Here is a 22242-nt window from a genome sequence, read left to right on the forward strand (position 1 = left end):
TAACATTATGATGATGTCTCCAATTAACAATTATGCACACCATTCTTTAACAATATCACCAACGACAGACAAGCACAAACAAAATGCTTGCTAGAAGGAGATAAAAAATACTATTGCTGCGACTCAATAAATACAACTCTTACTTGGTAAAAATGATGAAAAAAAAAGCTATTTTAGCAGTATGCGGAATTATAGAGGGATAAATGAAACAGCAAAAGTTGGCATCTTCAGCACAAGGTATATAAAACATCATTACAATACAATCAATCAATATATATATGGAAGGAACTAAATTGGTGTAGCTCAGTTCTTCATAATAGTTTTTATCCAGCCATTTTTATCAGTTCTCACTAAATTCTATCGATCAGACTCCATAGTTTTGTGAGTTGGTACATTATATCCCGCTGGCAGATGCTATGAGTATTCTAGCTAATCTACAGCATCACTATCCCACATAAAATCTCACCCATCAGTCCACACATTTGATAAAATAAAGTTCTACGTTATTAAAACAATTATTTACATTGAAGCAAATTTGCAATCAAAAAGAATAAATAAATACATAATTATACACAATATATATATATATATATTCATTACATCACATGCTTTCCTTAAAGAAAACACAATAAAAAAAATATTTCTTGTCTGTTTAGAAACGTCCTGTCATCCACGTTATCTTAGCCATCAAAGGACTTTATTTTTTAATCTCTTGATTTGATATGTATTAAGAGCAAGATGAAGACATTGCATCTGATACAATCGTTATATATAAATAGATAATCCTTTGTTTTTCTAGAAATTGCAGGTTGGTTTTGAGCAGAGCTGCCTATTTGAAATTTCAGAAATTCATAGTTTCCAAGTGAAAAAAAAAAAGGAAAAGTCACCAGAGAAATAGCTTTACAAATTATAATTTGCCCTCAGCTTGATTTGAAAAATGGTCCAAAGCCCTAAATACAGGTTCTCTGGAATGGCACTTTCCTTTTCAACGAAATTTATTGAGTCAAAGACACATTTGAAGCTCTGCAGCCGGAGCCAAAAAGTCGTAATTCTATGAATTTTTCGTAGTACTAGGCAGGTCTGGTTTTGAGTGATTACAATTATGTAGAATTAGTTATGAATTTGATGAAAATAAAAGAAAATACATAAGTAACCTTCTTGTTAATTAAATAATGAAGGCAAACAACAACTATTCATCAAACATACTTTGAGCAGAGTTAGACCATTGGTACATGATTATGAGCTCAGTATGACAAAATCAAATGTTACACCAAAGCATAATAATATTCCAGACTAGCAACGATTTATTAGCAATGAAGACTGTTAGGGCTAACCCACACGGGAGACTGACTCCGACGACCCGCTTTGCCATCCTCTGCCACCTTCTGGATAAAGATGTCGGGCACAGACAAAATACTAAGAATAAAGAGAAGAGCCGCCAGACCTACCCATACCAAGAATGAAAAAAAAAACGGCAGAGGACGTCGGGTGTTTGGTATGTGTAAGTCTAGCGGCTCTTCTCTTTATTCTTAGTATTTTGTCAGTGTGTGTCCGACGTCTTTATCTTTATTATGGAAGACTGCAGAGGACAGCAGTGCCGGGTCATCAGAGTCAGTCTCCGGTGTGGGTCGTTAGCCCTAAAGGCATTTAATTCCACCATGCGATAGATATTATCAGTATAATACAATGTCTCCTACAATCTGATGCATGCAGCTATGTGGTCTAGTGGTATGACACTCGCTTTCGGATTGGAAAGTTCTGAGTTCGTTCGAGCCTCGCTCGGCACATAGTTGAGTCCTTGAAAAAAATATTCCTATGAATAGAACTCAAAAGGCTTTTGCGATAAAGATGAGATGATTTTGCGCAGTGAATGTGATGAGCAAATCTACCAAATCAATGACAAGAGCTGATTTCCATTCATTTCTTTTCTTCAAGGCAGTTTGTCACAAAAAATTCTACACTTTTTCCAATGAACCAATAAAATTGGGAGTTCAAATTATAGAGATATTTGGGATATATATACCCTTTCATAAAAATAAAAAAAAAGAAAGAAAGATAGAAACCAAAAAACCCAAACAAATGAAACAACTCATGACATATACTACAAAAATAAGAGATATCTTGATAGATAGGCCATTTTCTCATGCAACCGTTTTATGTTTTTAAGGCTTTTACGGCGCTTACGAGACATTTAGGTCATTTCAGCACCACTAAAAAGGAAGAAAACGGGAAAGTCAAAAAAGTTATAGATTTACAATTCTTCATCTTCTTCGTCTTGTGGAAATCTCTAATTTTGTCGAGGATCACTCCACAGTTTTACATTGGGTTTTACATTGTACATTTGTTAAATCTCTGCACATAATACTAATAAAAAATACATAGATTAAAAAGTCAGGTTGTAAGCACACAAGAAAAAGTAAGATAAAGGGGACCAGATGTAGATTCCAAGAGCATACTATCAGCGTTCTTAGTTTGAGATCATCTAAAAGTCTCATCCAGACAAAAGCACACGCCTCCAATATGACGAATACACTCAAATGTTTACAAACCCTTACATATTTAAAACAAAAAAAAATGTAACAGTACATAACAGAGAGATGATTTACAAGGAAAAAAAAAATATCATCTCACAAAATATAGCTATACATTTGACTGTTTTCCTCCTAGTCAAAGACTCTGACCAGGGCTAAGACAAAACTAAGTAATCCCATTCCAAGACAAAGACAGAAAGCAACTGGGAAAATGGATATAAGGGGGTAGAAGACATAGCGTAATTTCCTGGCCACCATGGGAGGTCATTCAACCAACACACAGATGATCAACATACCCCATAGTAACCCACTGCCTCAAAACACAATTATGTTAGGTTGTCTTGGATGCTGAAAACGGAATCTAGAATGAATAATAGAAGACTTCGGTTAACATTTTTATGTTTTCTTGAATAATTCAATTCTAATAAAAATTAAATTAAATTAAATGACACCCTTCTGTGCGACATTCTTAGTTGCCATTGCCTAAGCATTCAAAGAAAGAATATAGATAATCTGTCTGATGTCAACAGGAATCACCCACATTGTCCAAAATGAGAAAGTTCAGGGTTAATAATCTTGCCTAAGGAAAAAAATCTAAATTCCCTGAAGTAGGACTTGAACCTCAGTAGTCAACTACTTGGCCACTTCATCCCAATGTTATACATTTTCATGAACAAATAAATATTGTTTCATAAAATGCAAAAAATTTTAATTTTATGTTTCTGATTATTTTAACTCTTAAGTTCACTTTATGGCATAGATTCACTTTGACATAAGATCAGTTTAGGGCAGTCGGTAACAAATACATAAACAATCGATTAATTGCATTGTAAGAACTTGTGATCTCCATCACACACTGGAATCCTCTTCTTGTCAAATGGTAGAGTAGCCGGATCGCTGGGCCCTCGTGCTTTCCCATTCCACCACATTGAAGGTCACGGTCCCAATAGTCCCCGTCACTACTAATATCAACAGCTGCCATTTCAATACTAGGACATTGCTGTAGTAAAATCCTGCGGCTGCTGCGACAGACTGAAATATGAGAGAAAGTTTGTGGCAGAGCTATTATTTAAAAACAAAGAGAGAGTTTGTGGCAGAGCTATTATTTAAAAACAAAGAGAGAGTTTGTGGCAGAGCTATTATTTAAAAACAAAGAGAGAGTTTGTGGCAGTGCTATTATTTAAAAACAGAGAGAGAGTTTGTGACAGAGCAATTATTTAAAAACAAAGAGAGAGTTTGTGACAGAGCTATTATTTAAAAAACAAAAAGAGAGTTTGTGGCAGGGCTATTATTTAAAAACAGAGAGAGAGTTTGTGGAAGAGATATTATTTAAACAGGCCTGTAAATGCACAATTTGCGAAAAGGCTGAAAAATGTCAGCCATATGTTCGCATGACCCCCCCCCCCCAAAAAAAAAAAATTAAAAATAAAAAAAAAAAAAAAAAAAAAAATTAAAAAAAAAATATTAAAAAAAAAACTAACATATAATCCTGCTGATTTATATAAAATGGATGTATTGATTAGATAATAATACAGAGTTCATATTCCCTTGTAAATCCTTCTCTTCAAGCCACGACCACTTAAAACGGTTTCGCACAGACGCGTCGATTGCCTTAATATCGGCATTGCGGTCGACGAAAGTCTCAGGCATTTTAATGAATAAAGATCGTATCAATGTATAAACACTTGAAAATTGTAAGATAATAGAATGATATAGTTGTGAGCTTACTCCTTTAGAATGAAATTCTGATCATCAAAGATGGATAAAGTCAAAAACTGGGCAGGATTACTTGGAAATGTTTGTAAACAAAGTTTTACCGGAACCGCAACTCTCACTTTCACACCGTCCCATGATCAATGCGCAACCTTGGCCGAGTCGGGTTATGGCCTGGTGAGGTCACAGTGGCTGAAATCCCAGCGAAATCAGCCACTCTATAACTATAATAAAATATTAGCTGATTTCAGACCAGTAGATCAGCTTCCGTGGTTCAGCACGAGATCACGAACGTAAAATCCAGGGAACGAAATTAACTTATTTTCGGGTTTTCCCGATATGAAGTATGGCAATATATTATAATATAGAACAATAGAGAGAAAATAAAACGAAATAAGATGAGAACTAAACGGGGGGATTCGTTTGTTTTGCGTTCAAAATAACAAAAATAGGTATCAAGGCTGAGATTAAAAGTCTGTTTCTGGAAAATCATGCAAAAGTCTGAAATCAGCCAAATGGCTGAGAATTTACAGGCCTGTTTAAAAACAGAGAGAGACATGGGAAATCCTATCTTCAACGAAGTGTAAGGTTATATAAATTCTTCTCAAAGCTGTTTATAGTATAAAACATTGCTTGAGTGATACAAAGGTGCTAGAAGTTGTGGACTGTAAAAAGTAATTAACAAAAATGAATATAAAAATTTCTAAAAAGAACAAAATACCAAACACAGAACGCTTCAGGCTAAAAACCCTTCTTCACCAATCAAAAAAATTAAAAAATAACAAAGTTTCAATTGTATTTTGTTATTGGCTGAAGAAGGATTTTGAGCTCAAAACTTTATGTGCTTTGGTATTTTGTTCATTTTCAAAGCTGTTGTATTCAGTTTTGTTCAGAACTTAAAATGTTGCTTTATATTTGTTTTATGTTATTTTTACGATTTATTTATACGTTTAATCATAATGACAAGATATTGAAGTTTCTATATGGGCTTTAAGTGTCCCATGGTCTTTTTAACTCCTTCCAATAAAACATTAGTTATTTTGATCATTTCACCATCTATATTTGTGAAGTTTTCATTTTTGCAGGTAAATGATACAAATTTTATTTCGAAATTGTCCACCTCTGGAGACACAGCAATCGCTTAAGCAAAACAAGACAGTTGAAGAAAGCTAACATAAAGCCTGAAGATCAAATTGGTTTGTGCCGTATTAAATAGTTTTTGTTTTGGTTTCGCATTTCTTCATTTGGGTAATATCTATTGTTTCCAAAGAAAAGGGAGATAATTTTGTTTCCAATCAATTCCTTAGAAACGAATAGAGAGAATGAGAGAATTTTTTGTTTTGTTTTATTGATAATAATTTTAACTATTTTATTGTATCTTTTCGTTGCCTAATTATATTTTATCTTATTCTTTTTACACATCTTTTAAAATCTTATATACTTTCCATTTATTTAATGATTATATAATTTTTTTTATTTGTTCTCTTTGTGTTGGCAAACACCTAATAAACCGTAAATAAACTTAAAACTTGAACTTGTAACATGATTTAAAAATAAAAGTCTTGAAATTCCAAAACTGTTGGATTTTCTTACCTGAACAAATTTAAAAAGAGCAAATGCTGGTGAGCTGTCCTCAGGAAAGATGAGTCCCAGCAAGGAGTAAATCTGAAGATATCGTAAAGACAAATTATCAAAAATAATATCAAACAAAGTACTTTCCACCAGATCTAACAGACCCAGTTACCCATTTACTGTTAGGTGGACAGGGGGGTTCGGGAAAAAAATCTCAACTGCAATTTCTGTTGTCCGTTTCATGCTATAGAAACCGGGATAAACTACAGCTCCATGGGTCTTATGCATACCTACCAACCCTTCCACTTTTGGCGGAATTATTCCTATTTACCATGATAATGGTAAGAAGAAGCAAAGACCCGTTGTCTCAAAATAGTATTATGTCAGGTGAACTGGGTGCAGGAAGTTGAATTCATAGCTACAAATATAATAGTAGTAGTGGTAGTGGTAGTGGTAGTAGTAGTAGTAGTAGTAGTAGTAGTAGTAGTAGTAGTAGTAGTAGTAGTAGTAGTAGTAGTAGTAGTAGTAGTAGTAGCAGCAGCAGCAGCAGCAGCAGCAGCAGCAGCAGCAGTAGTAGTAGTAGTAGTAGTAGTAGTAGTAGTAGTAGTAGTAGTAGTAGTAGTAGTAGTAGTAGTGTTTGGCTAAATCTCCACACTGGAAGTCTCCAGCCAGTCTGGGTGCAGGAAGTTGAATTCATAGCTACAAATATAGTGGTTATAGTAGCATTTGGCTACATCTCCACACTGGAAGTTTCCAGCCGGTCTTTAAATTCGTCACCGCAGTTGAGGACAACCTCGAAACCTCCCGTCAATCTCATCATAGGGCAGTGTAAGATTATGTGGTCTACTGCTGTCTCTCTGACAGTGGAGACAGCTGGCTGACTCCCTCAGACCCCATCGATGCATGTTTGCAGCAGTCCTGCCAAGGCCTGTGTCAGTAATCGGTTTGAGGCGACTCACTGCTTTCGATTGCCATTCTTGAAGCCTGGCATAAATTCCGTTGGGTCTTTGATTACCCGACCCACCTCCCTCAGGCATGGTATTCCCTTCAGGCTTCCCCAATATCGAAATTTTAAAGTTTTGAGTGGTAGAAGGACTTCCTGGATTTGAGTTGTGATGTTCTGGGAGCTTCATTTATGACGGATTTTAATGGGATAATTAGGGTAGCTACAAATATGAAACTCGGGGTAAATTTCTTTCATCATTATGGTTGAGAATTGATCTGACTTGATACATTCTAATATAAACATTGAGAATATCTGAAGACATATATGGTTGGAGGGACATGATCGCCGATGTCTGCAACAGGCATGGCACTTGATGATGATGAAGATAAACAAAAATACCTATTTCTTGTCAGGTTATCCAAAAATCACTTCTTGGTATCCATTTCATCTCGACATAATACCATTTTGAGATGGTGGATAACATATAGCCAATTTCCCCACCTCTCTCCTTTTATCTATGCTTTTCAACTAAAATCGAATAATTTTGGAATAAATAAAACCAATGAAAACACTAGTAATCAACAACAGACATTTTATCATCATCATTATATATGGTGCCATTTCTGAGACAGACATTGACGATCATGAACCTCCATTCCTCCCTATCCTCTGATCGTCTCAGAAAGTTGATGTTTGTCTCATCCACATCTCCATTTCGTGTCCTGAGACGTGTGACATAGCCTGTCCAATGTCTCATACAACTTTCTATTTCATGACATATGACATATGACATTCTCGCATCCATCACTCCATTTCGTGTCCTGAGACGTGTGACATAGCCTGTCCATTGTCGCATCCATCTCTCCAATTCGTGTCCTGAGACGTGTGACATAGCCTGTCCATTGTCGCATCCATGTCTCTATTTCGTGTCCTGAGATGTGTGACATAGCCTGTCCATTGTCACATCCATCTCTCCAATTCGTGTCCTGAGACGTGTGACATAGCTTGTCCATTGTCGCATCCATCTCTCCAATTCGTGTCCTGAGAGGTGTGACCATTGAGCTTGTCCATTGTCCACCTCTGCCTTTTTTTAACACCCATTTTCCCAAACAAGACATTTTTCTAAATATCACTCATTCTATTTTCTCTGGTATATTGTTGATTTTCCTGTATTGATTTATTAATTTAAAATTATATGTTAAAGTATGAGTTATATTGGCAATTGCCTAAAAATAAACCTTCTGAACATCTGAACATTATCATTATTATTATTATTATTATTATTATTATTATTATTATTATTATTATTATTATTATTATTATTATTATTATTATCATCATTATTAATATTATAACTTACCTGAGTGTTAAAACTACTGTCCCCAAAACCCAGGAGGAAACTGCCTAAAATGGCTATATATTGACTGTGGGGGGAAAGAAAGAGAGAATCATGAGTGTAGTTAAAAGTGAAAATAAAAACTATAGAAGGATGTGATCCAAATAATTGATTAATAATATCATATCATATCATATCATATCATATCATATCATATCATATCATAATTGAGATGATTGGTTCATGGAAAGTGCTCAACAAATGTCATTTATCATTATTATTATTATTATTATTATTATTATTATTATTATTATTATTATTATTATTATTATTATTATTATCATTATTATCATTATTATCATGATTATTATTATTATTATTATTATTATTATTATTATTATTATTATTATTATTATTATTATTATTATTATTATTATTATTATTAACATTATTGTTATTATTATTATTATTATTATTATTATTATTATTATTATTATTATTATTATTATTATTATTATTATTATTATTATTATTATTATTATTATCATTATTATTATTATTATTATTATTATAATTGTTCAAATCTTTATCTTACACCAGTGCCTGGTCTTTAATAGTTCTCTATCAATTGCATATTTGAAAGCATTTATTGTTTCAACATTTTTTTGTATAAAAGTCAGGTGCCTTCCATGTCCTGACAGTAAGCTGGACAAATAAATTCTATCGAATTCATTGGTAGAACATCTGGTGCTGATAAATGTCTTAACGCTATCACCTCGTGTGAGTGTTAATCTGTGGAATTGGTGATCACTTTCTTTTTAAATAACATAAAATGCTATAAAGATCTGAAACAGTGTGTATGTAGGAAACAGTGTTTATGAAACAGTGTGTAATAAACTGTATGAAACTGTTTAAGAAACAGTGTGTATGAAACAGTGTGTATGAAACAGTGTGTATGAAACGGTGTGTATGAAACTGTAGGAAACAGTGTGTATGAAGCAGTGCCAGACAACGTAGAAAAAAAATACAAGAAAAAAAAAAAAACATCAAAAGAAACTTAGCCTGTCTCGACTGGAGAGGAGGACTGATTTTTGAGGATTTTTTTTTTCTTTGTATTTTCTTTCTACTTTGTCTGGTATTAATTCATCTGAACATGTTATTTCAGATCTTACACCAGTACCTGCTTCTTCATTTTTCAAAAATGCTATAACTAAATACATTGATTTTATTCATCCCCAAGGATATAATGGAAAGGAATGGAAAGGGAATAATTCATGTCATACTGACTCTGTTTTGAGGAAATAGAATTTGAAATCTTGGATGGAAGTCTTTTACTCTGTATATGTTTTTTTTTTTTTGTTTTTTTTTTTTTTTTTTTTTTTTCTTTCTGCTCTCTTTATCTTAGTAAATTCATATTTTCATATTATAAAAGCTTGACAAATGAAAGATATGCTAAGGGGCATAACTCATAAAATTTTATTTTTGTGACAGCTGCTTTTTTTCCTTTGGCGATCTTCAAATGTTGCTGCTTAAAGTTTAAAGAAATAAATAACAACTATAAAATTGAATGGAAGCTTAAATTTAGTTTATGTAAACAAATAATGTGGATGTTTTGGGTTTCCCTCTTGTGAATAAAACACGAAAAAACAAAACACTGAAGACTAAGTGTTGGTTCATAGTGTTTTGTTCATTTGTCCATTTTTATACATTTTTATTTTTTCTATTCCACAGCTTCCCACAGCTTAGAATTATCTTGGGACAATAACAAACACCAAAAAAGTGACTCACTTTGAAACAATGTAGGTGGCAGCACCAGTCTCCACCACAGGAGACTGTTCAGGTAAGTTGATGAAAGCGATATAGAAAGCACTCATGTGTACGACGTAGCCTAACATAACGATGATATCACGACCATAGGCGTTGGTTTTTTTACCAAGCAGTCCAAAGAGTAACCCTCCTGAAATTATAAGATAGGTTATTGTTTGTTTTTAAGGGTTTTACGGCGCTTGCAACACATTTAGGTCATATCAGTGCCAGTAAAAAGGAAGAAAATTGGAAAGTGAAAAGATTCTAGATGTACAATAAAACAGGACTTGAGGAAAAAAGTAAGACAAAGGGGAGTGGTTCAAATAGGGAACAGATGTAGATTTTCAAGAGCACACTATCAGTGTACTTAGTTTGAGATCACCTAAATGTCTCACCCATACACTAGCAACAGGTCCCACTAAGAAGAATACACTCACATGCTTACATTATACATTTAAAATAACAGACATAATAATACATAACAGAGATATACAAGGAAAAAAATATCATCTCCCAAAACAATAACTATGCATTTGAATATTTTCCTCCCTGCCAAGCACTTCGGCCAGGGCCAGAGCAAAACCAAGTAATCTCATTCCAAGACAAAGACAGGTAGCAAATTGGAAAACAGATATAGGGGGATAGAAGACACAGCACGTGACCTCCCTGCCACCATGGGAGGTCAAAGGACCCCACCCAGTAAGTTAGGTTAGATTTGAGGGTTGATTTTTTTTTTTTTTTTTGTTTGTTTGTTGCTTTAGGTCTCTTCCAACACAATTGAGGTTATATGAGAGACCGCTGAAACAAAAAAACAAGCAATCTAACACTAACAAAAATAGTACAAATGTAAATCAAAATCATAACCTAAAGATATCATAAGCTAAATTATAAATAACCAAGAACAAACAGGCAGAAGATTTACAGAAAAAAAAAAATCTCCTGTCAAAAATACAATCACAAACCAAAGAAGCAAGATAGGCTAGTAAAGAGAAGAAGAAACGACATCACTATCGGATCGTACACCCATGCGAACCTCATAGGTATACGATTCAAGGGTGATGCTCCCATCCAACCACGCGCGAGGGTTGATTAAAGGATTGTCTGAAAGCATGCGCTTGTGTGCATGTGTGTGAGTGTGTGAGAGAGTGTGTGTGTGAATGAGAGAAAAAGAAAGAGAGAGATAGACAGAAAGAGAGAGAGAGAGAGAGAGAGAGAGAGAGAGAGAGAGAGAGAGAGAGAGAGAGAGAGAGATGATGATGATGAGAGAGTGATCTTATTTCAAGACACAGTCAGAAAGCAAGTAGGAAAAGTGATATAGGGAGACAGAAGACACAGCACGTGACCTCCCTGCCCACCATGGGAGGTCAAAGGACCCCACCCAGTTTCTAGACATGTGAGGGATTATGGTTTTTAATCATTTTTTCTGCACTACACATCGATGTGCGGCTATGTGGTCTTGTGGTATGACACTCGTTTTTGTATCGGAGGGTCCTGGGTATGGGCCTCGCTCTGCGCATAGTTCAGTCCTTGGAAAAGGCTCTTTATTCAAATTCTCTCACTGTACTCAGGTGTAAAATGAGTACCCGGCTGCAAACAGTGTTGTCTCTGACGAAAAAATTGTAATATCGCCTAACAGGCGTCATGTCTCGTTCAAGGACCCCTTTGTAAAGGGCCTTGAGCACATTTAGTGGATATTGCGCTATATAAAAGCTCACTTTACAAAAAAAATTATTTTAAATGAAACTTCAAAGTGCTGAGCACTTACCAAAGATTTCTCCAATGCCGATAAAGATACCAGATATACCCAGCAACCCGTTACGGTGCTCTCCGAAATTCTCATTATGAGAGATGCAGGTTCCATAGACCCCACTGAAAAAGGTCAACTCCAAGCCTGAATAATTTAGGAAAATGATTCATAATGCTTTAAATTCTAAAATTGCAACATGTCAAAAAAAAAAAATGTTAAAAAAGAAACATTTGTTCATCAGGGTCAGTATATGGAACGGGAGTTTATCCCGGTTTCTGTAGCGTGAAACTGATAATAGCAAATGCTAGCTATCCTTTGGATAGGACGCTAGTCTATCACAAAGTACTTTCTACCAGATCTAACAGACCCAGCTACCCAATCACTGCTGGGTGGACAGAGGGGTCCAAAAAAAAAAAAAGATTTCACCAGAGATTGATCACAGCCCCTTTGTGTGTGAAGCGAGTGCAGTGCTAAATGATTGCCAATATTTTTTTAATGCACATTAATCGGATACAATTTCGTTCAATTTAGCGATAGAGTCAGATCTTTATCTTGCACCAGTACCTGCTCCTTATCATCTTGTTGTCCATTACATTAATGTAAACCCAAACCCATAACTGTGTTCAGATCACGGCTGCCCGATGACCAGTGTTCCTTGTGGCCAATTTCGACTTCAAAAATGGCCGAATAAAATCTCACAAACCCCAACATTATTTTCACTATGAAACCTTTGAAAAACTTATCAGTTTTGATAATCAATAAACCAACTAGACGAGGGGGGGGGGAATGTTTATTGATAAAACATGATTTTTTTAATTCAAAAAAAAAAAAAAAAAATTACTAATAGAAACCTGATTTTCTGTGTGACCCATCTGACCAAACACATGGCCATCTGGCAGCCCTGGTTTGAATGACAGACTTACAAATATTATGTGCACTTTGCTCTTACCAGTATAAAAGAATGAGAAACAAAGTAGAATAATCTCTCGTGTCTTCATCAACTGAACTGACCTCACTGGAGAAAAGAGTTGAAAAAATTGAGTTCATGAAATAGACGGCAGACATGTTAAACAAAACATTCTCATAGCATAATCATAATCATTGAAACCAATTCTCCTGCCACGTATATAAAAATACAATTGACTCAAACTGCCGAGTACTTACTTGCAGGTCTGATATAACATAAATAGTAATGGGCTCATTGTTGTTGCATTAGAAATACACTCACAAACCAATACAAAATGTTGTCCATTACAACAATGTTAAATCAAACCCATATTTGCATTTGGTTACTAGACCTCCTAAGGTGAGCACATTGACTCAAGATGAAAATCAGTATCACTGTACATTTCTTTTTTAGAATGGTACTTCCCTAAGAAATTTTTTTTTCAAAAAGTCTTTATATAATTGATAAGACTGCAGCTATTCAGACTCAAGTCTGAATAGTCTCCCATGGCTATTCGGACTCACCAATGCGTATGTGCAATCAACGCACTATGTATTAGGACTGGACTCAGTCTGAATAGTCTCCAATGGCAGAATGGTTTTTGTTTGTTTGTTTGTTTTTGTTTTTCTTGCTTTCTTTGTTTATGTTTTGTATTTGGTTTTATTTAAATTATTAATAATAGCATAAAATTGATACAAAAATGAAAATAACAATTATATTAACTATAAACCCGCTTAAATTGACGAGAAATAGAAAACCAATAGATCCATTAATGAAAGTCCAGCTAAAGGTTAAAAAGAAAAGTTAAAACTCTTCAAAAGGAATAAGAGTCAGTCAGAGTAACTGTAGTCTAGAGGAAAAGCTTTTCGAACAACATAACACGATGTCCAAATAAAATCAGGACAAAGAAAAAACATATTGGGATAGTGTGAGACAGGCAGCTATCCTTCTATCCTATTTGTGCGGCTATGTGGTCTAGTGGTATGACACTCGCTTTCGGATCGGAAGATCCTGGGTTCGAGCCTTGCTCAGTGCATAGTTGAGTCCTTGGAAAAGACTCTTTTCTCACATTGTCTCACTGTACTCAGGTGTAAAATGAGTACCTGGCCATCAACAGCTTTGTCTCTGTCGGAAAAATTGTAATATCAGCTAATAGGCATCATGTCTCGTTCTACATGATACATGTTGCTTTTAGTCAGGGACCCCTTGTAAAGCGCATTGAGCACATTTAGTGGATATTGTGCTATATAAATGGTCTGGTAAATGGTCGAGTAAATGCTCTTCTAGAGCACGAAGTAGGGGTATGAGCTGAGTCAGTGTGATATGAGCAAAACGAAATTTCTTCTGAACTCTTTTTCAATGTCTATATCAGTTCCACCCTCTTGTGTTTGCGCACACATAGTGGAGTTTGAATCTGAATAGCCAAGGGAGACAATTCAGACTCGAGTCCGAATCTGTGTTGGAAACAAGGGTTATCATACATATCATCATTAAACAGAGGAATATTGAAAATTTGATCTAACTGCTTCGATTGCAACCGATCTGATTTCAAAGTTTATTTATCGGTATATCAATTTATTTTTTGGCATCTTTTGAGGCAATGTGCACTTATTTTCAGGTCTGATGATCCAAATTATTATGGGCTCATTATTGTAATGGAAACACTCTCAAACCAACGCAAAATATTATCCATCACAACAAAGTTATATCAACCTCATAATTGCATTCAGTTCTCAGACTTTCAAATAAGTGCACAACGCTATGAGACATTTAGTCCCCAGTACAACGTTAATAATGATTGTAGAAATGATCATCCTACAAATACAATTTTATACTACTCACCGAATGCTCTCCATGGTGAATCTGGCTCACGAGTGGTCCTGGAATAGACAGTTGGAAAAAGTTGTAGAAAACTGAGAGAAGCCCTTCAGAGCCTTTCGGATCATGGACCCGGAGTTTATCCTGGTTTCTATATTACAAAAAGCAATTGCTTGCCACTCTTTGGATAGGACACTAGGCTATTGCAAACACTTTACTTCAAGTCAAACAGACACACAATTACCCAATCACTGCTGGTAGGAAGAGGGGTGGGGAGGGGGGGGGGGGGGGGGGGAGGGGATCAGAAAAAAAATCTTAACTTCACACTGAATTAATCTCAGTCCCTTTGCGTGTGAAGCGAGTGCTCTACTATCTGAGCTACCGGGACCACCACCTCAACTCCCCCCCCCCCCCTCTTCCTTTTCCTAGAAAGTGAGAAATGTAAAGATATTAACAACAAAAATTCTGAGTGGCATTTTACAAGTAGTGATCCAGGAATATGGGTCATTAGTATACTATATAAACATGTACATAAGGATGGCAATAGCAGTACAGCAACACCAACAATGGTATTAGCCGAGCATTTATGATGTCTTAGGTGATGATGGTGATGATGATGATGATGGTGGTGGTGATGATGATGATGATGATGGTGGTGATGATGATGATGATGATGATGATGATGATGATGATGATGATGATGATGATGATGATGATGATGATGATGATGATGATGATGATAACAATTATTTTTGTCCACATGTTTCAAGTCTGAGATGATAATTATTCAATAAGATAATTGACCTCATTTAGATTGGCAGAGAGAATAAAGATAGAATGAAAAACCTAAAGTGACTTACAGTTGTTAGAGCAATCACTTCTTAAGCAAAATAACCTGCCATATTTTTTTTTTCACACACCCCTCTATCCAGTCAACATCCATCGTATAGCTGGATCTGCTAGATCTGGCAGAAAGTTTTCTGCAATAGACCAGTGTCTTTTACAAATGGTAGAAAGCACTTGCTTCAAACTGCTTACTGATCCACACACCTGAATATACTCCAGCTCCATTAGAATTCTGACTTTCAGGGACTACTTGCTGGGTCTGATAGATCTGGCAGAAAGTTCTCTGCAATAGACCAGTTTATTTTACAAAAGGTAGAAAGCACTTGCTACAGACTGCGTAATGCTCCATACACCTGAATATACCCTGCTCCATTAGAATGTGACTCTCTGGGACTACTTGCTGGGTCTGATAGAACTGATTGAATGTTCTCCGCAATAGACCAGTGTCTTTTACAGAGGGAAAAAAGCACTTGCTTCAGACTGCTTAATGCTAAATATTCCTGAATATACTCCAGCTCCATTAGCATCCTGACTCTCAGGGACTACTTACACTGGATTCTGCAGGCTGATTAGATCATCTGAATCGGCTACATGCCTCCTCCTCAGGAGAAACAGGCACAAAGTTCCAGCTAGACCAGCGGCGCTGAGAGCGATAAACAAGTCAGTTCTTTCTACATGTGTTATCGTCTGTTTTCCCTTGAACACAAAATAGCTGTACAGGTTGCCGATCAAAAGACTGAAAAAGAAATGAAAAAATACAAATCATTAATACTATTAAGAGCTAGAAACATTATTTTCCACTGAAGAACCTGGACATGGCAATCACCAGGGGACAGAGCAAGGAACCAGATAGACTTTATAGCAGTATCATCAAGATTCAGAAATGGCATATTAAATTGCAAAACCTACCCAGGCGCCGATGTAGACAGTGACCATGTCCCAGTTGTTTGTACAGTAAGGATAAAGTTTAAAGCTATTCAGAGAACAGCTGGTAGAATAAAGAGGGATTACAGGTTATGCAAAGACAATGGCATACAAACAAAAATGAGAGAAGAATTTGAAAGTGCACTCATGATACAAAGCCAAAGTGAACCTGATAACGAAAAATGTGAAAAACAATTTGATATATTCCAAAAGTGTGTCAAAGCAACTACAGAAAAGCATTTACCAATAGCTCAAATAAACAGCAAAAAGGAATGGATGACAAATGAAATTCTAAACCTATTTGAAGAAAGACGAAAATGCAACAGAGGGTCTGCAGAATACCAAACATTGAACAACCACATTAAATCCAAATGCATCGAGGCACACGAGAACTATCTAGACTGGAAATGCTACGAAATCGAAAGAGAATACAAACCCAACCCCCAACAAGCTCACCAAAGAATAAAAGAACTATCGGGGAAAAGGAAAAGCAAAGCAGCAGGAAGTTGTATCCAGAACAAACAAGGGGAACTGCTATTTGAAGAACAACATATAGAAAGCCGATGGGTAGAATACATAGGCGAACTGTACAATGATCCAAATAGAAATGAACCACCACTGAAATTCAAAGAACCATTAAGCAGACCAAAAATCACCAAAAGTGAAATTGAACATGCCATGGAACGAATGAGGGATGGTAAAGCAACAGGCCCTGATGAAATATCTGTAGAGGTATTAAAAAGCCTAGGAGATCTAGCAATTGATGAACTTCACATATTATTCAACAATATATACAACACTGGGAAAATTCCAGAAGATCTCTGTAACTCTATTTTCATAGCAATACCAAAGAAAGCAGGTGCAGTCAGATGCGAAAATTTTAGAACTATAAGTTTAATAAGCCACATCAACAAAATACTGTTGCGTATAATTATCAACAGGCTAAGGAATAAGATTAACCCCGAAATCGCAGAAGAACAATATGGATTCCAACCTGACAGAGGGACAAGGAACGCAATATACCTCCTCCGTGTTTTAAGTGAAAGAGCTATACAGGTTCAGACCCCACTATACCTCTGTTTTGTCGACTACAAAAAAGCTTTTGATAGAGTACGCCACGAAGAAATACTAAAACAACTGCACTCCATTGGCGCTGATGAGAAAGACCTCAGACTCATGCAAACATTATACTACACCCAGCAGGCATCTATCAAAATCGGAAACTCTACAGGAAATTCCATTCCTGTTAAAAAAGGAGAAAGGAGTCCGTCAAGGGTGTGTTGCCTCACCAGATCTGTTTAATCTATACCAAGAAACAATCATGAGGGGCATAACTAATATGGAGGGAATAAAAGTAGGAGGTCACAACATAAATAATATAAGATACGCAGACTATACGGTACTCGTTGCAACATCAGAAATCCAACTTCAAAAGATTGTTGACAAAGTGGTAGTAGATAGTGAAACCAAGGGAATGGAAGTGAATATCACCAAAATAGAATGCATGGTAATACAGAAAAACGCCGAAAACAACAACACCTGCAATATAACGATTCACAGCGAGCAACTTACCAACGTAGAAAGTTTTAAATACCTAGGTTCAATAGTGACAACAGATGGAAGATGTAACCGAGACATACGAGCAAGAATAACTCAAGCCAAACAGGCCTTCATGGACCTCGGAAACATTTTGAAAAACAAACAGATGTCGTTCGGGATTAGATTCCGAGTCTTGAAGTGCTACGTGTGGCCAATCTTGTTATACGGATGCGAAAGCTGGACTACAAATGCAGAAACACAAAAGAACATTGAAGCTTTTGAAATGTGGTGTTTGAGAAGGATGCAGAGAATATCGTATACTGCACACAAAACGAACGAAGAAGTGCTAAAACAAACATACCAACAAAGGAAACTAATGCCCTTAATAGCGGATCGACAACTATCCTTTTTCGGACACATAGTAAGGAAAGATAAGAATGAATACCTGGCAAGTTGTGGAAAAATACCTGGTAAACGCGCCCGGGGGAGACAAAGAAAAACACTCATAGACCAACTGAAGGGCTTCACCAACCTAACAATCCAAGAGCTGTTTGAAAAAACAAGAGACAGGGAGGAATGGAGAGAGATAATTCATGCAGTATCCGAAGCCTGGACCAGGCATGGAACCTAGAAGAAGAAGAAGAAGTTTATGGCAGTCGACAAATCATTACTTCCGTCCTCCTGGACTTTGGGTATTGTTCAACCATTTCTAATTGTTGGCGGCTGAGGAAGAGCTGTAATCCCAAAACATTCCTTGTTTGAAAATTTGTTGGGTTTTTTTTCTCGAAACTCTTGTTTTCAGTTTTGAGGTAAATAAAATATCAAGAGTTGTATTCATGAGATCGCACTTGCGACACTTTTAGGTCATATCAGCACCAGAAAAAGAGAAGGGAATGGGATAGCAAAAGAAATCTAAGCACCCAATAAAAAGTAAGACACAGGGGAATTGGTTAAAATAAGGAACATCTGTAGATTCCAAGAGAATACTATCAGTGTACTTAGATTGAGATCGCCTAAAACCACAGGTCCTCACTAACATGAAATAATTATATAAGTAATACAAAATTTAATTAAGTGCATAACAGAGAGATGATTTACAAGAAAAAAAAATGTCCCAAAACTAACTATTAACTTGACTGTTTCCCTCCCAGCCAGGACCAGAACAAAACCAAGTAACCTCATTCCAAGACAAAGACAGAAAGCATGTTGGAAAACAGATATAGGGGAATAGAAGACACAGTAAGTGCCTCCCTGCCCACTATGGGAGATCAGAAAACCCTTACCCAGTATTAATGAGATATTACCTTTTCCACTGATTCATAATAAAAGACTGCTACGACAACTAGCATACCATTCATTTTTCAACTGCCATATTTGGAATTCTGATTTCTTTCTAATGTATTTAAAAATAAAAGCACTTCAAAATATTTTTTTCATGAACCAAAATAGAACTCTCAAATTGATCTCAAAATTCCTTAAATTTAGATAAGCAATAATAATAGTATAATAATAATAATAATAATAATAATAATAATATAATAATAATAATAATAAAAATAATAATAATAATAATAATAATAATAATAATAATAATAATAAAATCTTTATTGTCCAGAAAATGGCAATTTGTCATTTGGTTTATAATGTTTGAAATAAAAACATGCATAGATAGACAAAAATACATTAATAAAATAATATATAAACATCAAAATGAAGAAGACATTTCATAACATTCTCGAAAACCCATACATACTCTCTTTTACTCACACCGATACACAAGCTGAATGGATGGAATCCATCCAAAATGTAGTAACAGTAATGTTTAGTTGACCTACTAGGTTATGCCTATGCTTGTTATCGTAACATTGAGTGACTCATTGTCTCTGAAAAATTTCTTGAAATTTGTAACTTTCTACTGATTGGTAACTACGGTGGTCAGATGGAATTGTATGACACAAACCCTGACAGTTTTACTTTTTCTTCTTAAGATAAGGAACATTCAATTGTACCACATTCAGCACACAAATCATGCCATGGTTGTTGCCAACTCAAGAGGCAAAAATTTGTTACAGTGAATGACATAATCAGTCGGATGGTGAAAATGTTTGAACTGAGATATTGCCAAGTTTAGTTAGAAGGTCAATTTTTATCCTAAAATGAGTTCTTGTCATAAATGATTAAATCAATCCTTTTTGTACATCTTCGGGAAATATCAAAGCTTAATTTCACTTCTAAATATTTTATACAGCTATTCAAGTTGAAAAAGTATGACATTTGAGAAAAGTTGCTGGATACCTTTCTCATCCATCTGACCATGACTGCATGAAAAATCACCCGATTTACTTCAAATAAATATTAAAATGTTCTGGTGAGCATGTTCTTTCAGAAAATGAAAAAAAATGCAAATCCAAAATTTTCACCTTCCGACTGATTATGTCATGCACTGACACATTTACTGAACTTTTATGCAAAAACATACATCGACCCCTTTATGAGTGCTAAACTCCAGTAAAAAGACATTATGAACATACTTTTTTTTTCTGTTTAGCAAGTGATTGGATTACTGAGGGTTTATGATATACTGAATTCCGTAAATATACGGAAAATTGGAAACCTTGTCATGGGCTTGAAGGGGGACATTAACCAAACATTAACGAAAGAGTGAAAATGGAGAGGCTTCGTATAGGAACGATACAGATAATGGACGTTTCAGGTACAAACCGTTCGTCAGCACAACAATACAGAAATTAACGTGGAAAACAAATAAAATAAAATAAAATGCAAAATAACTTGTATTGTCTGTACCCAATGATTCCTACTGCAACCATCATTGAGTACAGACGATACAAGTTATTTTGCATTTTATTTTATTGTGTTTGTTTTCCACGTTAATTTCTGTATTGTTGTTCTGATGAAGGGTTTGTACCCGAACGTCCATTGTCTATATCGTTCCTATACGAAGTCTCTCCATTTTGACTCTTTCGTTAGAATTTTCACGATCACAGGCTTCAGGCAGCCCCTACCGTTTTCTACTTAACCAAACATTGAAATGTTACCTGCTCTGGAAGAGTGCCCAAAAGATCCCACTGTTCCTTGCGACAGTTTCAGCAGTTGAGTTAATAGTCAAGAAATTTCCTTGAGCTGTCCAGAGAACTGAGTGATTTATAATGAAGTGAAATATAAATGACAGTTTTGTATAGTAGATGAAGGTGATGATAATGAAAAAAGATGATGATGATGATGATGTTTATGATAATGATGTTGATGATGATGATGATGATGATGATGATGAATAAAATACAGAAAAAATCAAAATTAATATTTCCTGACAATATAAGAATTTCTTCTTCACGGGTAAGAGATACTGAAAAGATTTGGCATTACAATTTCACCCGGGAGACCAGGGTTTGAGCCCTGCTTTGTTGTCTAGATATTTCCTTGAATGAGAAATTTAGACCATATTGCTCACTTAGTTCCACATTCATCATCCATGCCTCACAAACCAGATCTCTGATACAAGGAATGAAATTGACGTCACTCAATTCTTTGTTATTGTTTTTAGCCAGACATTTTTATGAGTAGTTCTCACTAAATTCTATCAATCAGAGTATAAATGTTTAAGGTTATATATACATTGTATGTTGGTATGTTATTTTCAGCTGGTGGGTGTTATTATTAATTTAACTAAGAGCATAGCATCAATACCTTTTATTTAAAGATCATTAATTATTTTATATTAAAAGGTTTAACTGACTCCACTCTAACACCGACTATCACTGTATTTGGCCATGGTTACTTTTACTTCGTCTTCTTTGTGGTCATTGTAGTAGGCTTTTAAATAGAGTATCCAGAATACAGATCAAATTTCTAGAAGTTCAAGACATTGTGTAACAAACATAAGCAAACAGCAGCACACGATGGGACCTGAATGAAGTCAACATTTTTGTCCAAAAAGAAAAGAAAACAAAATAATGATTTGGCCATCCGTATACACTAGTAAAATGTCTTCCAGCTGTTGAGACCACTTAGACAACAAATCCACTTACTGGCAGCTCCAAGTCCGACTAACACTGACCCCAAATACAGTGACCATACCATCGGCCTCAGGAAGGACAGGACAAAGAGGCTGCAAGAATGAGAAAAATAAACAAATAATGATTAATGATTATAATCATTCCATGGTATATATCATATTATTTTATAGCATATTATATTATACAGTGGAATCCTGATAAAGCCAACACCGCTGGACTAGAAAGATTGGTTGGATGACGTTAAGCAAGGTAGACTTCATCCATTATCAATGGAACACACTTAGTTAAAGAACAGAAAATTATGGACCAACAAGAGGTGTTAACTTTAAGATTTATGACTTTATGTGGATTCCAATGTGTTCTATGAGATTATATATTATATTATATAATATTATATTATATAAAATTATATTATATTATATTATATTATATTATATTATATTATATCACATTATATTATATTATATTAATTATTATATTATAT

General features: G+C 35.2%; 1 protein-coding gene across 1 annotated transcript in view; it reads right to left on the reverse strand.

Moving 5' to 3' along the window:
- Positions 1-270: 270 nt before the first annotated feature.
- The window catches only part of LOC144973390 (UNC93-like protein MFSD11), a 30691-nt gene continuing 8719 nt past the window's right edge, over positions 271-22242 (reverse strand). Inside the window, exons 4-13 of the mRNA XM_078915752.1 lie at positions 21771-21850; positions 20781-20877; positions 15812-15997; positions 14440-14477; positions 12601-12666; positions 11670-11795; positions 9887-10055; positions 8123-8186; positions 5838-5909; positions 271-3563 (exon numbers count right to left, since the gene is read on the reverse strand). Of these exons, the coding sequence (XP_078771878.1) occupies positions 3405-3563; positions 5838-5909; positions 8123-8186; positions 9887-10055; positions 11670-11795; positions 12601-12666; positions 14440-14477; positions 15812-15997; positions 20781-20877; positions 21771-21850 (1057 nt within the window). The 3' untranslated portion in view covers positions 271-3404. The remainder of the gene's footprint in view (positions 3564-5837; positions 5910-8122; positions 8187-9886; positions 10056-11669; positions 11796-12600; positions 12667-14439; positions 14478-15811; positions 15998-20780; positions 20878-21770; positions 21851-22242) is intronic.

The sequence above is a fragment of the Berghia stephanieae genome, chromosome 5 (assembly GCF_034508935.2).
Source record: "Berghia stephanieae isolate SIO BIC M18660-M18661 chromosome 5, UCSD_Bste_1.3, whole genome shotgun sequence".
NCBI lineage: Eukaryota > Metazoa > Mollusca > Gastropoda > Nudibranchia > Aeolidiidae > Berghia > Berghia stephanieae.